Source organism: Carcharodon carcharias, chromosome 20, assembly GCF_017639515.1.
Source record: "Carcharodon carcharias isolate sCarCar2 chromosome 20, sCarCar2.pri, whole genome shotgun sequence".
In the NCBI taxonomy this organism is placed as follows: Eukaryota; Metazoa; Chordata; class Chondrichthyes; order Lamniformes; family Lamnidae; genus Carcharodon; species Carcharodon carcharias.
Genome location: NC_054486.1, coordinates 28,165,111 through 28,182,155, shown reverse-complemented (window position 1 = coordinate 28,182,155; position 17,045 = coordinate 28,165,111). Strand labels below are relative to the sequence as shown.

The 17,045-nt window shown below is 43.2% G+C and overlaps 1 protein-coding gene across 16 annotated transcripts in view; it reads left to right on the top strand.

Moving 5' to 3' along the window:
- The window catches only part of rad51b (RAD51 paralog B), a 687,200-nt gene that overhangs the window by 321,990 nt on the left and 348,165 nt on the right, over positions 1-17,045 (top strand). For 15 of the 16 annotated variants that reach the window (XR_005946234.1, XR_005946235.1, XM_041214006.1 and 12 more), the window contains one exon: positions 15,607-15,772. Coding sequence is in view for 14 of the 16 variants with exons in the window: in XM_041214006.1 (XP_041069940.1) it covers positions 15,607-15,772 (166 nt within the window). In the remaining 2 variants the exon portion in view is untranslated. The remainder of the gene's footprint in view (positions 1-15,606; positions 15,773-17,045) is intronic. The other variant, XM_041214003.1, reaches the window with a different exon arrangement.

Sequence of the window (17,045 nt, the reverse complement as noted above, 5' to 3'; positions counted from 1 at the left end):
GGAAAACTCTTTCAAAGAGCTGACATCAGCACGATGGGCCAAATGGCTGCCTTCTGTGTTGGACTGTTCTAAGATTCAATAATCATCCTACTTCCTCATTATTTCCATGGCAGCCTCTGTTCCTGTAAATGGTCAGTGCACATTGGAATAAAAGGAAACAGTTCCTTCATATTTGGTGCAATTGGCCTGTATGTCCCTTGGTGTCAACTCCTGTACATGTGCAGTACACACTGGGTGAAAGGGAATGATTCATTCCTGTCTGGTACTATACAGCCTTTGTGTGGGTCTCAGTGTCAGCTCCTGTACATGCAAGTACACAATACATAAAAGAGATTGATTCACTTCTGTCTGACACTATATTGCCCTTGTGTGTGTCTCAGTGTTAACTCCTGTACATGCAAAATACACATCGGGTGAAAAGGAACAATTCACTCCTGTCTGTACAGTACAGCCTGTGTGCGTCAATGTCATTGTTCAATGATCTTGTATGCCACAGGGGATTTGATTTTGAGAACAGGGCAGACTTTGTTCAGGATGGTATCTCAGTTACAGAGCAATCATATAAATAATGCACAGGTCCAACATGAGGTGTACACCTCTCAGATAGCATAAGTCTGAACTTGTACGCAGCTGATAACTGATACTGATTGTTAAGTGCTAGGGCACACTAGTAAGGTATCCGACTCATGAAAATACCCTTGCATAACCGTACCATAGTGTTGTGACCGACACTCTCAAATAAAATCACTGAGACCTTCAACAACAACAACAGTCATTCCTTCATATTGTGCCTTTAACATAGTAAAACATCCCCAGGCACTTCATAGGAGCAGTATTGAACAAAATTTGATTCTGAGCCACATAAGAAGATATGTCAGAAGGACTTATGTCAGGGTGGGGGGTGGTGGTTAAGGAGTATCTTTAGGGAGGGGAGAGAAGCAGAGAGGTTTAGCATGGAAATTACTGAGATTAGATCCTATGTAGGTGAAGACGTGGCTGCTGATGGTGGGAGTGATAAAAATTGGGGATCTGCAAGAGACTACAGTTGGAAGCATGCAGACATCTCAGGGTTGTAAGGCAAAAGGAAGTTACACCTTTACTCCCACATCCTGTGCCTGCATGCTGTTTTTTAAAACAGAGGAAGAGGCTGTGACATAGTACTACTGGTACCGTGTCAACCATTCAGAATCACAATATCCAATGAAGTCACAAAAGTGGCTACACTGTTCTGGTTAAGGACCACACTGTGCATGGTGCTGTATATTTGTCAGACCAGCCTCCATGCACCATTCTCTCTCTGCTCCATTTCAATGCTCAATGTACCTTTCTGTGCAAGAGGGACTCTATGCAGACGTAAGTTTTCATGTCTTCCAGTCAGTTTCTTCCCCTTTATGGCCGAATTCCTGCTGAAGTACACTTGCACATTCATGTCTTTGAATGCATGCCTAACAAGTGAATGCCAGCAGACATCTACTGCCTTGGTATCACAGCCTGGACTACTCCTGACCCTGGGGCCATAGCAGGTGGGCACTTTCCAGCAGGAGTCACTGAACTGTGATGCACAGAGAGTGCAATGGCAGTTTGTTCTTCTCCCAAGCTCAGGGCACTGCCACCAATTTGGCCATCCCAGCTGAGGTCAGGTAACTCAGCAAAGGCTGTGGACTGAGGGAGGGATGGCGGGGTGGGTAGCTTTCTGATACATAGAACGGCCTGGCTGTGAATGCGTTAAGGAGTGGGTGGGAGAAATGCCAAAATTGTATTCTGATAACTTGCTTCCTTTTTCGTTGGAGTGCTAACTGCCTGAGTTGGGAGTAAGAATGTGCCAGCAATTCAGGAGATTCAAACTGTGTAAATATTTAGATAAAGCTGGTGCTGTTGGCACTTTGCCCACCAGTAATATATAATGTTGTTGTGTGAACCCATGATGGGGTAGCAGCTGAGTGCTCTCACTCTGAGCTCTTGCAGTGAGCTGTAATGCTTGTGTCTTTGGGTCCCTGATCAATTAAAAATAAGCCAACTGCTATCGATGGCACGGTTTCTGTAGCAACTGTGAAATTACCAGAATAACAAAGGTGTGATCTGACAGGTATTCATGGCCAGGGATGCTCTGCTCTTGTCATTGCACATTTTCATTTGGGCAAAGGCGTTTTGTCACAGGCTGTAGATGGATTATTTTACTTGGTCAAGTTGCCTCCGATAAAAAATAAATCAACCTAATTTATTTTTTCTCCCTGCCAGTTTGTCTCCCCTCCACCACTCCCTCCTCCCACTCCACATCTCTCCTGGGAATGTCAGCCCTTGTAGGCCTCCATTGGTTCCTGCCAACCTTGTAGTGCCTCACCCTGGACAGGCATTCTTTCTACAGGAATGCAATGTTGCCATGGTATTTGACTGTCAAGACTAGGACACTGGATATACAGCTTCCCAGCAGGGGTGACTCAATATTGGTGATTGAGACTGGGGGCCTTGGCTGATTTCCTCCCACCTCCGTCCAAGGTCCTGAGGCCATTTGAGGCCCCAGCAGCTGCCATGATTGAAATCAGCAGACACTGAACCTTGGGCCTTCTATTCTCTGGCAATTCAGTAGGCAGTGCTTTACCTACTGAACTCAAACAAGAGCCTTAGTGTTTTTTTGAAATCCAGTCAGAAGTTTTATTCTCACTGTAATCTAGGCTGACACACCTAGTGAGGGAGTGCTGCACTGTCAGAGATGCTGCCTTTCAAGTGAGATGTTAAACTGATGGTTTCATCTATCCTCACGAGTGAATGTGAATGATCCCATGGCACTATCAAAGAAGAGCAGGAAGTTATGTCCTGGCAAGATTCATCCTTCAGATACTACTAAAAACTGATGATCAGGCCATTCATCTCACTTCTGTTTGTGGGATCTTGCTGTGCACAAATTTGTTGTTTCATTTATAAAGAATAACAGTGACTGGAACTTTGGTGACTATGAAGCACTTTGGGATATTCTAAGAGAGTGAAAGTCTCTGTAGAAGTGTTGTCAGCCATGGTGCAGTGAGTAACACAATCACCTCTGAGTCAAAAGATTGTGGCTAAAGTCCAACTTCAGAGACTTGAACTCAAAATCTAGGCTGACACTCTAGTGTGTTATGATGCAGTAGATGATGTGTTCCAGGCGGATCAAATCCATGAGGGAAATTTGATCAAGCTATCACAGCAGTTTTGCAATTTGTATTTATTTTGAGGTGCATGCCCTGAATTCAGAAGTAATAAGTCCACCAAGACTTCACAGATTTTTTTTAAAAGCTAAATTAAACATTTATTAACAAAAGAAAAGATTTCAGGCACATACATATGTCTACAAATTGCTGCTATAATAACTCCTAAAGCCCCTATTAAACAGGCTTCCAGTTACACCCCCGTTAAGGTGACAGTAAAAAATTAGTTTTTAAATAGATCCAGGCAAGTCAACACAATACCCTGGACAGTAGAATTCAAAGTGGCGTTTCTCAGCTTTGGTTTCTTTAGATGGCAGGCTTAATGCGCAAATACTGAAAGATTCTGGTAGATCTTACAATGCCTTCTCTGACACACAGCCTCATTCTCCTTTATACATGTTTCTCCTTTTTAATGTAAATTCTATTGTTCCCATATGTCTTTGGAATTTTATCTTTCTTATAATATAAATCTTATCATGGCGCTAATATTGTCAGTAACCTTTGAGAAAAATAAACACACTGCTTGGCCTAGCTTCTCTGGCTAGGTGAAAACACCCTACCATCTCTTTGAAATTCAAACTTCCCTGATTTATCTAAAGATGCAAATTCTCCTCATCTTACATTCTAAGACTTCAGCCATGTTTACATATTTAGCATTTCAAACCTAGCTTCTTTTGATGAATCAAAGCCTCCAGACCAGTTGTCTCCAATTCAATTAAATCCCACCCATCCCCACACTTAAACTGTCCAAACCCCACTTTTAACCTAGTTTTACAATAAATCACAATAATATTATGAGAATTATTATACTTTCGTGACAAGTGCAGTATCAAGGGAGTACTTCACTGTCGGATCACTGTGTTTCAGATGGAATGTTAAATAGACTTCTTGTCTCCCCTTTCAGGTGCGTGTAAAAGACCCCATGGCAATTTTTTGAAGAAGGGCAGGAAGTTCTCCTGATCATGGGATAGAATCATAGAATGATTACAACACAGAAGGAGGCATTTGGTCCACTAGTTTGTGGCAAGAGCAATTCAGCTAGTCACACGCCCACACCCTTTCCCCTTAACCCTTCAATTTTTTTATCTTCAGGTGTTTCTCTAATTCTCTTTTGAAACCCATAATTGAATCTGCCTCCAACACACTCGCAGGCAGTACATTCCTGATCCTAACCACTTATTGCGTAAAAAAAATTCTCGCATTGCCTCTGGTTATTTTGCTAATCACCTTAAATCTGCGTCTTTTGGTCTTAAACCTTCTGCCAATGGGAACAGTTTCTCCCTTTCTATTCTGTCTGGACTTCTCATGATTCTGAATACCTTTATCAAATTTCCTCTCAGCATTCTCTCCTCTAAGGAGAACAACCCCAGCTTCTTCACTCTATTCACATAACTTAAGTCCCTCATCGCTGGAACTATTCTTGTGCATCTTTCCTGCATCCTCTCTGAAGCCTTCACATCCTTCCTAAGGTGTGGTACTCAGAAATGGACACAATACTCTAGTTGAGGCCAAACCAGTGTTTTACATATATCAAAACTTCCTTGTTCTTGAGTTGTATGGCTCACTTTATAAAGTCCAAAATCCCAAGTGCCTTTTTAACCACTTTCTCAGCTTGTTCTCCCACCTTCAACAATATATGTACATGTATGCTTAGGTCTGCCTGCTCCCCCTTTAGAATTGTGCCCTTCAGTTTTTTTTTGCCTCTCCCTGTTTTTCCTATCAAAATGTATCACTTCACATTTCTACATTAAATTTCATCTGCCTTGAGTCCACCTATTCCATCAGCCTATCTATGTCCTCTTGAAGTCTATCACTATCCTCCTCGCAGTTCACAATACTTACAAGTTTTGTGTCATCAGGACATTTTGGAATTGTGTCCTGTACACCCAAATTTAAATCATTAATATATATCAAGAAAGCAGAGATTCCAGTACTGACCCTGGGGAGTCCCTCTATATACCTTCCTTCAATCCAAAAAAAAGTTTATCACTACTCTTCAACCAATTTCGTATCCATGCTGCCCCTGTCTCTTTAACTTTGCTGATGAGCCTATTCTATGGCACTTTCTCAAACACCTTTTGGAACTCCAGTCCCACCACATCCATCACATTGTCCACATCTACCCTGTGTTACGTCATCAAAAAAACAAATTCATTCTGGCTTTTCTTAATTAATTCACACTTGTCCAAACAACTGTTAATTTTGTCCTAGATTATCGTTTCTAAAAGAGTTCCCATCATCGAAGTGAAATGACTGCCTGTTGTTGCTGGATTTATCTTTAAACCCATTCTTGAACAAGGGTATAATATTAATAATACTCCAATCCTCTAACACCACTCCCTCAGCATCGTCAATGTATCCCATCTGATCCTGGAGTTTTATCAATTTCCTGTACAGCCAGCTTTTCTAATAACTCTTCTTTATCAATTTTTAGCCCATCCAATATGTCAAATACCCACTTTTTCACTGTGAATTTGGCAGCATCATCATCTTTGATAAAGACAGATACAAAGTACTCGCTTAATGCCTCAGGCATTCTCTCTGTCTCCATGAATAGATTCCCTTTTGTGTCCCTAATCAGCCCCCTCCCCAATTATTCTTTCACTATTTATATGTCTATCGAAGAATTTTGGGTTCCTTTTATGTCAGTTGCCAATCTCTTCTCATACCCTGATGTCCTGAGTAAGCTTCATCCCATAACAAACATGCCTGAAGCAGATGAACAGATCATTCATCTGGTTATTAATTGTGGGACCTTGCTGTTCGCAAATTGGCTGCCGCATATACCTACAGAATAATAGTGACTGTATTTTGTGAATGCTTTGTCAGTTGTGAAGCGCTTTGAGATGTCCTGAAGGCTTGAAAGATACTGTAGAAATGCATTATTGGTTCCTGTCTCGTTTTAAGTTGCTTTTACATTGAGTTTAATAAAGGGTTAGTGCCACCAGCTCCGTATGCACAGGATATCTGTGGCCTGCATGGGGCTGCCAACCCTCCTGGATTCTCCTGGAGTATCCAGGAATTTAATTTTTCCGGATACTCCCACAAGCAACCTGGGAGCAAATCATAGAGACATTTTCTTCTCCTGTTTCGCTCTGGTCAGATGCTCAAACAGGAGGGCAGCAATGCTTCCAGAATTGGCATATTTGCAGTCTAGCCAGTAAAACCATGTGATGGTTTGCTTAACTGGAGTGTAGAAGATTGTGGGTATTGTAGCCATCTACCATTCTTGAGCAATTTGTGGTCAGAATTCTTTTCTCCCTCATTTTTACCCTGCTTCCCCTTAAATACATATGTGCTACTGGCCTCAACTCTTGCATGTGGTAGTGCACTCTATATTCTAATGTCTCTGAATTCCTTATTGGATTTAGTAGTGACTATCTTATTTTTATACCTCTATAGTGTTGGTCCAACACAATTGCACACAGGTCACTGCACTGTTTCCATTCCTACAGGCTAATTCTGGAGGTGAAGCCTCCACCCATTTGCAGACAGCGAGATACTACGTGGGCGTTGTGCATTCCTTCAAGCCACTGAGCACCACAAGTTGGCCATAGAGTGAACTCAAAACATTTGTAGAGTCGTGTTGTCCTGTGAAAAGCCCTTGAGATATTTTTTCATTCGAGAAAAGACAGAGCATTGTGTCAACAGGATTTTTATAGGCTGCTGCAATTCAGTCAGCCAGAACCTGGAGAATTTTACTGGGAGAATGTAGGAGGGGAGAAGATCTGCAATGGGCCAAATACATCCAAAGTTTAATCTTGACAAGTGGGTATCTCTCTCTTGGGTCTAATTCTGCCTGTACGTTCAGATGTTTGGCAGGCAGTGGCACACAGGCTGGAATATGTTATGCGCAGGATAAAACACAGGTTGGAATGTGCTATGTGCAGGATAAAACTGGTTGGAAAATGTTATATACAGCACCACACAGAGACTGGAATTTGTTAATGCAGGGAGCACAATTTTCCACCCCCACCAATGGTGGGAATCGTGGGGGGTGGGGAGGCACTTAATTTGGCGTGGTTGAAAAAGTCATTTTCCTGCCAGCAGAAAATTAGTTCGGAATTTTGTTCTCCCAACTTTGGCGTGTTAAAGGCAGGTTGAGCTTTCTGACAAACCCCATTTGCATTCATTAGCATCTCATGTATGTTAATTAAAAGGCCACCTCGCTGGAATTAAGTTCGTCCTCCGAATTAAGTTCTCCACCAATGAGAATTCAGAAAGTTGTGTTACGACTGTATATAAGTGGCGTGCACCAGATGAGCTTCACCTTTTTCATGGCTTTGAGGTCAGTAGATATTGCTTTTGCCTTCTTGGAGACCTCATATAACTTCACTCGAGTGCTGATAGCAAACGCTGTGCCAAGGCTCGAAACGGGAGGCAGGTGAAGGCTCAAACAGGGGTGCAGTGGGTAGGTAGGGTGGAGCGAAGGCTGGACAGGGGAGGCAGGCTTACTGGGGAAGGGTGGGGTGGAGTGTCTCAGGGCAGGGCTGCTGGTGCTGATGGTGTGCTCCTTGGGGAGGGAGCGACGGAGATTGGTGATAGGAGGGAACAGTCACAGTCAGAGAGGGGAGTGGCATGCAGTAGGGCAGCAGGTTCAGAGTGAGAGCCTGGTAGGTGAAGGTCTCTTCAGGGGGTTGGAGGGGGACTGGACAGGTGGCTCCAATTACAGGAGGGGACAGGGTGAGGGTGGGCATGAGCATGGCTGGTAATGGGTGTTGGCTCTAAAAGGAGGGAAGACATGTGGAGGTAGGACGTGATTGTGTCCAGGATAATGGGGCGAGGTTCAAGGGTGACAGAGGAGAGAGGAATGGTGATATTAGGTGGGTGTATGGTGATGGGAGGAAGTTGGTGGGTGACAGAGAAAGGGTAGAAGATGTTGGAGCGAGCTTGACGTGCGCTATTTTTCCAGTCTAACCTTGACCACACAGTTAGTGAGATCCCTTGAAGTGGGAGGAAAGTCTTTTCGGGTGGGTGGAGTTCAGGATCAGCACAAATGGCCCACTATAGGGACATCCTAGTAATTATGAGGCAACTGGATGCCAACCATGCACAGTTGTGTTCTCCTCCCTATGTTGAAACCCACATTACAGCAGGTTTGTTCTCAACTCAGGTTTCATAACATCGAGATTCCAGCAAGGTGTAGAGATGCCGTTTATTCTGTGCTTTTTGCCATCAGCTGCAGTCAGAGACAGGGATGAAAGGATAGAGGGAGCTGGATGCCTCCTAGGAGCACGGCTGGTGGATGGAAGCCAATTGCATCCTTCTGGGTAAATGGTCATGGCTGACAAGGGCTCATGTGGTGAGTCTTTCTGTGCTGCCAAGTCAATGGTCTCTCTATAGCACCTTGAGGGTAGTGGAGACAAATGGAATCGTGTCAGAGAGAGGCTTCTTGCACATGGCTCACATCACCCTGTTCAAAGAGCAATGTCTCCACGAACAGTCATGTATGAATGGGAGGAAAACCCATCTCTGGTCCTCCAGGATGTCCTTTACCTGGAAGGGGTGGGGTGGTGATGCCATGTCTAGACAAGGGCCAGACAAAGGGCTTAGCACTGGCCTGCTGGTTTTGGGATGGAGGAAAACCTGTAAAGGACATGCTCACTAAATGTGTCACTTCAATTCACTCACACTTTCACAGAGGCGTCGACAATGCAGGCTGCAGGCAACCCTGCCTTGGTAATGGCTCTCATCCAGATGAGGAGGAGGAAGTCCCGTCACTGGTTGGCACAGGTTCAGACGGAGCAAGGGCCTGAGTAGCAAGAGGCTGCAGGGCCTCTAGAAGGTCAAGAGGCCGGTGAACGTGGACCACTACAATGGCGAGCATTGGCCCGACCTTGGGTGTATCGCTGGCAGTGTCCTTATCCAGAGATGAGCAGAAGGCAATGCTGGAGGCACTCTCATATATACTGAGATGTGGTTGCTCACATATGCTAGCTTCTCCAGTATGATCTGCATCCGTAAGTACTCTGGAGGAGTAATACGGAGCTCCTGGCCTGCATTGAATGAATGTCTGTCCGGGTGCACTTTAAATATGGGGCCAGGACCTTCAACCCCATGACGGTGAGATGGTTGAATTCCTGCCCGCCCCATCATGAGATTCACCGAGCTCCTCATGGATGCATAATTAATGAGCTGACCAGCGGAAGATCGCATGTGTTCAGCCGCCCCGCTGCCCAACAGGAATCATGCCGACTTTCCCACCTGCCGCAGCACTTATCTCCAGAATGGAAAGTTCTGCTAAGGGTAACACTTGATTAACTCAAATTTCATATTCACAGATCAGCAACAAATTGTAACTAAAAAATGAGGCCTGTATGAATCAAATATGAAGCAAACAGGTTGATAGACTTCCAAAGTGGATAACCTGTAACTGAAGAATATCAATCCCTTGCATGCATCTGTTCAAATAACTGCTAGAATGTTTTCTGATGATTGACAGCGAGATTGGCATGAATGTGCTCTTTGTTCATCCCACTACTTCCAGTGAAAAATTGTAGAGAGCAAAACCCCAGGGAAAGTGGTAAGTCTTTTTTGTACAAACATCAGTACAGATTGAAGCATGAACTCTCCAGAGATAAATTCAAAAGTTAAAACATGTAATCTCCTGAACTCATTTTGATTGCCTTAGCATGTTGGAGAGGAATTTCTCCAGACTTTCCCCCATATTGGCCTGTGTTTTTTTAAAATCTGTTTTTATGATTACGCATCTCCCAGGAGATGATTTGGATAAGATGGAGAGAGTATATATTGTGATATACAAGACATCATAGGAACTATTTTTTACAAGGGTGGGGGAAACAGAAACGACCAATGATTTCAAAAGGAAATTGGATGGACATGTAAGGGAAGTTGGGAATGACTAGATTGCCCGAAAGAGAGTTGACATGGACTCAATGGGCTGAGTGACCTCCTTCTGTGCCATGAATGACTCAATGATATGTTGTAAAAATGTGAAGCCAGTTTTTTATATTTTCCTCCACCACCAGCATAATATGGCTACAGTGTGTGCCACTTGATGATATCTACAATAAATCGCCAAGGCTTCTTCAACAGCACCTTCCAAATCTGTGACCTCTACCACCTAGAAGAACAGGGGCAGCAGACCCATGGGAACCCCACCACCTCCAAGTTTCCCTCCAAGTCACACACTATCCTGACTTGGAAATAGTTTGCCATTCTTTCATTGTCACTGGGTCAAAATCCTGGGACTCACTTCCTAACAGCACTAAGGGTGTAGCTATACGGACTGCAGCGGCTCAGGAAGGCAACTAACCACCTCTTCAAGGGCAATTAGTGCCTGGCACTAAATACTGGCCTTGCCTATGACACCCATGTCGCATAAATTAATACATTTTTAAAAATGGCTGATGGCCTTTCATCAGAACTGGAAGGCAGAACCAGGGGAAAGGAAAGAACAGCTCTGGTCAGCTCTGAAGAAGGGTCATACAGACTCAAAATGTTAACTCTGTTTCTCTCTCTGCTGCTAGACCTGCTGACCTTTTCCAGCGTTTTCTGTTTTTGTTTGTGAAAAAACAAAAGAAGATGGTATGGATGGCGGAAATGATTAAATGCCAAAAGGGCTGATAGTGGAAGGGACAAGGAACAAAAATGGATCCAGATGAGATGTAAATGATTACAGCAGAACCATTACTGACATCTGCTGTTCGAGAAAGTGGGAAAGGTGGTTAGAATCATAGAATCTTACAGCACAGAAGGAGGTCATTAGGTCCATATGCAAGCACTCTGAAAGAGCTATCTGATTAGTCCCAACCCTTGCTCTATCCCTGTAGCCCTGTAAATTTCTCCTTTGCCAGTATTAATCAAATTTCCTGCGGAAAGTTACTATTGAATCTGCCTTTTTGGATAGTGCAATCCTGATCATAATTCGCTGTGTAAAAAAACTTCTTCTCGTCTCACCTCTGACCCCTTTGCTGACTATATTGAATTGGTCTGCTCTGGCTACTGCAAACAGCTTCTCCTTATTTACCCAATAAAAGCCCCACATAATTTTGAACCCCTCTATTAAATCTCTCTAACCTTCTCCGGTCTAAAGAGAACAATCCCAACTTCTTCAGTCTCTCCACAGAACTGAAGTCCTTCATTCCTGTTTTATTTCTAATTTCCACTGCATCCTCTCCAAGGCCTTGACATCCTTCCTAAAGTGTGGTGCTCACAATCAGACACAATACTCCAGCTGAGGCCTAACAGTGATTTATAAAGGATTAGCATAACTTCCTCGCTTTTGTATTTGATGCATCCCTTTATAAAGACAAGGATCCTGTATGCTTTTTAATAGCCTGGGTTATGATATAAAGCTGTTGAACTCAATGTTGAGGCCGGAAAGCTATAAAGTATCAATCAAAAAGTGGTGTTTTTGTAGATTTAAGTGTGGATTTTATTAAGCCCTATTGCAGAGATATGGTGAGGAAGGAAAGTACAAACTAGATTGGTCTTTTGTTAAGGTTACTTTTTTTAACGTTTGTTTTTTGGTATAAAAGCCTACACCCTAAACATATGAATGGTAAAAAGCTGCTGTTCCTTCTTAGGCACGGAGATTTATTTATGTATGTTTAATATGTAAGCCATTTAATTCCCTAACAGCTGTTGGCAAGCAAAAGGCTATTTGTTTATTTTTCAGGAATAAATTAGAACAACAGACTTAGAATCCCAGAATCTAACAGCACAAAAGGAGGCTATTCAGCCTGTTGTGTCAATGCTGGATCATTGAAGGAGCTATCCGTTGAATCACATACCTCTGCTCTTTCCCCATAGCCCTGCAATTTTTTGCTATTCAAGTATTTATCCAGTTCCCTTTCGAAAGTTACAAATGAACCTGTTTCCACTGCCCTTTTCTGCAATGCATTTTAAATCACAATGACTATCTGTGGAGATCATGTAACCTCTTTCTGTGTTATTTTCGTGGAGATTCACTTTAAGTAGCACCACGAGAGACTGGTACATGAGTTGCATTCATCATACTTGTATTTATATGGCCCCTTTAACATAGTAAACATATTCCAAGTTACTTCACAGGGGCAAAATAATAAGAAAAACTCATTTCTCGATAGCATCTTGGGATGTCCCATCATGCTTTATAGCCAATGAAGGCTAGTTAGTCTGACATTAACATTAAGGAAAATGCTAGAAACTACCATTAGGGATGTTGTAACAGGGCACTGGGAAAACCACAATATGGCAAGACAGTCAACCCAGTTTTATGAAAGGGCAATACTTTTTGACAAAACTTAGAATATTTGAGGGTGTAAATAGCAGGGCAATTAAGGAGGAACCAGGGAATGTAGTGTGTTTGTATTTTCAGAATGCATTCGATAAGGTGACACACAAGAGGTTGTTACGGAAACATAGAACTCATGGAATTGGGAGTAATATATTAGCGTGGATTGAGGATTAGACGACGAATGGAAAACAGAGAGTAGAAATAAATGGTTAGTTTTGGGATGGCATGGTTTAACTAGTGGAAAGCCTCAGTGCTAGGATCAGTGCTTGAGCCTCAGCTATTTAGAATTTTTATTAATGACTTAGTTGAGGGGAGCAAGTATAATTTATCCAAACTTGCAGACGGTACAAAGCTAGATGGGAAACACGTGAGGAGGGCGCAAAAAGGCTGCATAATGGTCAATTGTGCAATTGTTCTGTGTTTGATTATGTGAGTCTGTTTACGATTAATGCTCACTGTGTTTGGTTGGTTAAGTTTGTGTGTGGACTTGGAGAAAAGTAAACGAACTGTAGAAGTTGTTGGAAGTAAAAGAGCTGTAAGCAGACATTTTTTAAAAATCTTATAAATTGTTTCTTATTACACACAAATAAGCTGGTGGGTCATCTCTACATAGCTCCGAGCCATAAAATATACAACAGCTACAAAGGGGTGTAGACTGGATAAGCAATTGGACGAGAATATGGGAGATGAAGTGTAATGTGGGGAAGTGTAGAGTGATCCATTTTCATAGGAAAAGTAGAAAAGCAGAATATTTTTAATTGGTTATGGGAATGTTGGTATTCAGAGGGACCTGAATGTTTTTGTACATGAATCACAGAAAGTTAGCATGCAGGTAGAATAATCAAATAGGAAAGCAAATGGCATGTTAGCCTTTATTATCAAAGGATTGGAGCATAAGAATAAAGAAGTATTACTGCAATTATATAGGCTCTTGATGAGACCAAACCTGGAGTACTGTGTATAGTTTTGGTCTCCTTAACTAAGGAAGGACATGCTTGCCTTCAAAAGAGTGTAACAAAGGACTACTGGACTAATTCATCTGAAGTCCCTTGGAATGGGTTACAATGTTAAAGGCGATATATAAATGCAAGTTGTTGTTGGAGGGAGAATATAACTTTTTGAAATGAGGTGTGCTGCCCTTACCAGAAAGCAGATCCCGTTTGTTGTTCTTTGATAGACACATTGAGCGAAGATGTGGAAGCAGCCAAGTTAGTTTGGCTCAGTTTGTCTCTCTCGACTGTATGTTGTGGTCACAAATGTGCTCCATTTGCAAAGCCACACTGCTTCCGCCTTTGCTCTTGCTTTGGTGTTCATAGTTTCGTGCTTTGAGTGGTGAGTCTTTTAGCTGCACAGTTTGCCTTAGATGATCATGTACCCATGACATTTGTTGGATTGCGTGCAAAGACGACTTTCATCTGTCTAATTTCCTGAGATTGCCAATTAAAAGTTGCTTTGCACTGTGAGTTGCTTGTGTTCAAATGTCTCCGTGGCCTTGCCCCTTCCTATCTCTACAACCCTTCAAGATTCCTGTGCTCCTCCAATTCTGGCCATTTGGGCATTCCTGGTTCTAATTACGGGGATAAGGCAGTGGAGTGGTATTAGATAGATTGCTCTTTCAGCAAGCCAGTGCGGACTCGATGCCACAAAGTTAATCAGGTTGGAGATAGTGAAGAATGGCCCCCTTTGTATTGTAAAGATTCTGTGATTCTGCAGTTGCTGTACCATTGTCAGTGTGCTTCAGCTGTCGAGGGCCTAATTTCTGGAATTTACTCCCTAAACTTCTCAGCCTTTCTATCTCTCTATCCTCCTTTACTATACGGCTTAAAGTCTACTTCTTTTACCAAGCTTTTGATCACCTATCGTAATGTAATCTTAAAGACTCTGTGTCAAATTTGGGCGGCTGATTGCTCCTGTGATACTTTTGGGATGTCTTTCTACATTAAAGTTGCTTTATTAATGCAAATTGTTGTTGTTTTCTTATCGTACCCATACCTTTGAAATGAGCTTGTGTGAAAAGAAATTGCACAGTCTCAGCCTGTTTCCACCAGAATGAAATTGTCTCCAATTTTACCATCCCGCTCGGGCCATGGGGTGCTTGTTGTGGGAAATTGAAATTGTATTTGGGGATTGTTATTCTGAGTTTGGGTGATGAGGTACTTTGGTGGGCGAGTATAGAGGGAAGCTTAATCAATATTGAACCATGTTGTACCTCACCTGGGAATACCTGATGGAGTGATTTAGAGGAAGTCTTAAGAGTGAGTCTAACCTGTATTATAATTGACCTGGACAGTTTAGAGGGAGGTCAACTTTGCTTTTACCTTGTCCTATCTGGCCTAGGAGTTTTTGTTGGTACAGTATAGAGGGAGTTTTACTTTGTATCTAATCTGTGCTCCATCTGTCCTGCGAGTGTTTGGTGGGACAGGATAGAGGGAAACCTACTCCACATTTACCCTGTGCTGCACCTGACCTGGGAGTCTGAATACTAACACTGGGGGTGATATTTAATGGCAGCAGGGGTCTCACCTGCTGGCTGGAAAGCCCCTGCACTGCCTCTTTTAGGGAAGGCCTATCACATTAAGGTGCAGGGGAGCAGGGGGTTCGGCAGCCAGGGCGGGGGGTAGCTCCTAATGGGCCACCACCCCACTTGATGCCAGGTCCTTCAATCAGGAATTGGGTTCCTTTGAACGAGGAACCCCGTTGGGAGCCTGCAAGACACCCCACACAGGTTTGTTTGTAGTGCTGCCTGCATGGCGAGCCCCCACCCACATCTGGGTTAATACCAGTGGCGGCCAAATGAGGCCCTTAAGTGGGCTCTAATTGCCCACTTAAGGGTCTCAATTGGCGGAGGGGTGGGGGGTCTGTCCACGGGCCTTCTTGCCACAGATTTAATCAGGTTGGAGGCAGGAAGGTGGCTGGATCCCCACCCACCAGCCTCCCACCTGATTAAATGCCCTCTGCCACCAAACGCACCATGGAGCAGAGCATTAAGTTCCACCCAGTGTTTCTGAAAGGAAAGAAATGTTTTGTTTCCTAACAATAACACATTAATGAGCACAGGTTTTGGGGGGAACAAAGAGCTATATGAAGTCATGATTTGTGGAGGAGATTAGTGTTCTGACAGGGAAGCATGACATTCCCCACTGATGGACCCTGCTTTAATTCTACTATTTTCTTTCTCTGCAGGTCATCCTAACGAACCAGATCACAACAAGGCTGAATCAAAGTCGTGCTGCCTGCTCTGTGCCAGGGTCTGGTGCAGATAATTCACTTCTGCCTGAAGGTAATGGCCACCCCTTTCCATTAACGGATCATAGAAGCCTATTGCCAGCTGCAGTCAGTTGCCTCACAGGTCAGTTCTTATTCAATGCCATTACTGCTCAAAAAAATAATGTTAAAATAAGAAAATGAGCTTGCATTTATATCGTGTCCTTCATGACCTCAGGATAACCCAAAACACTTACCAACCAGTGAAGCATTTTTGAAATGTAGCCACAGTTGTAATGGAGGAAACGTGACTAATTCGCGTACTGCAAGGTCCCACAAACAGTCATGTGATAATGACCAGATAATCCGCTTTAATGATGTTATTTGGCTGTTAAAACTAAATTATACAGCACACGTAAGAAATAGGAGCAGGAATAGGCTATTCGGCCCCTCGAATCTGCTCCTCTATTCATTTAGATCATGGATGATTTTCTACCTCAACGCCATTTTCCCACACTATCCCCATATCCCTTGATATTTTTAAAATTTAGAAATCTGTTGATCTTTGTCTTGAAACTTGCTGAAGGAATGAGCCTCCATAGCCCTCTTGGGTAGAGAATTCCATAGCTTCACCATCCTCTGAGTGAAGAAATTCCTTCTCATCTCAATCTTAAATGAATAAACCTCTTATTCTGAGACTATGGCCCCTGGTTCTCGACCTCCCAAACCAGGGGAAACATTCTTTCTACGTCTACCCTGTCGAGCCCTGTTAAGAATTTTACATGTTTCAATGAGATCACCTCTCATTCCTCTAAACTCTAGTGAACACAGGCCCAATCTCCTCAATCTCTCCTCATTGGACAATCCCCTCATCCCAGGAATCAGTCAGGTGAACTCTTGTTGCACTCCCTCGATGACAAAATATCCTTCCGTGAGTAAGGAGGCCAAAACTGTACACAGTACTCAAGGTGTGGTCTCCCCAAGGCTCTATACAATTGCAGCAAGACTTCTTTACTGCTGTTTACAAATCCTCTTGCAATAAAGGCCAACGTACCATCTGCCTTCCTAATTGCTTGCTGCACCTGCATGTTAGCTTTCAGTGACTCCTGAACAAGAACACCCAGGCCCCTTTGGACATCCACACTTCCCAACCTCTCACCATTTAAGAAATACCCTGCATTTCTGTTTTTCCTACCAAAGTGGATAACTCCATATTTTCCCACATTATGTTCCCTCTGCCTTGTTCTTGCCCACTCACTTAGCCTGTCTAAATCCCCTTGATGCTTGTTTGCATCCTCCTCACAATTACCACCTAGTTTTGTGTCAGCAGCAAACTTGGAACTTGGTCCTCACATCCAAATCATTGGTACAGATTGTGAACAGCTGGTGCCCAAGCAATTGATCCTTGTGGTACCCCA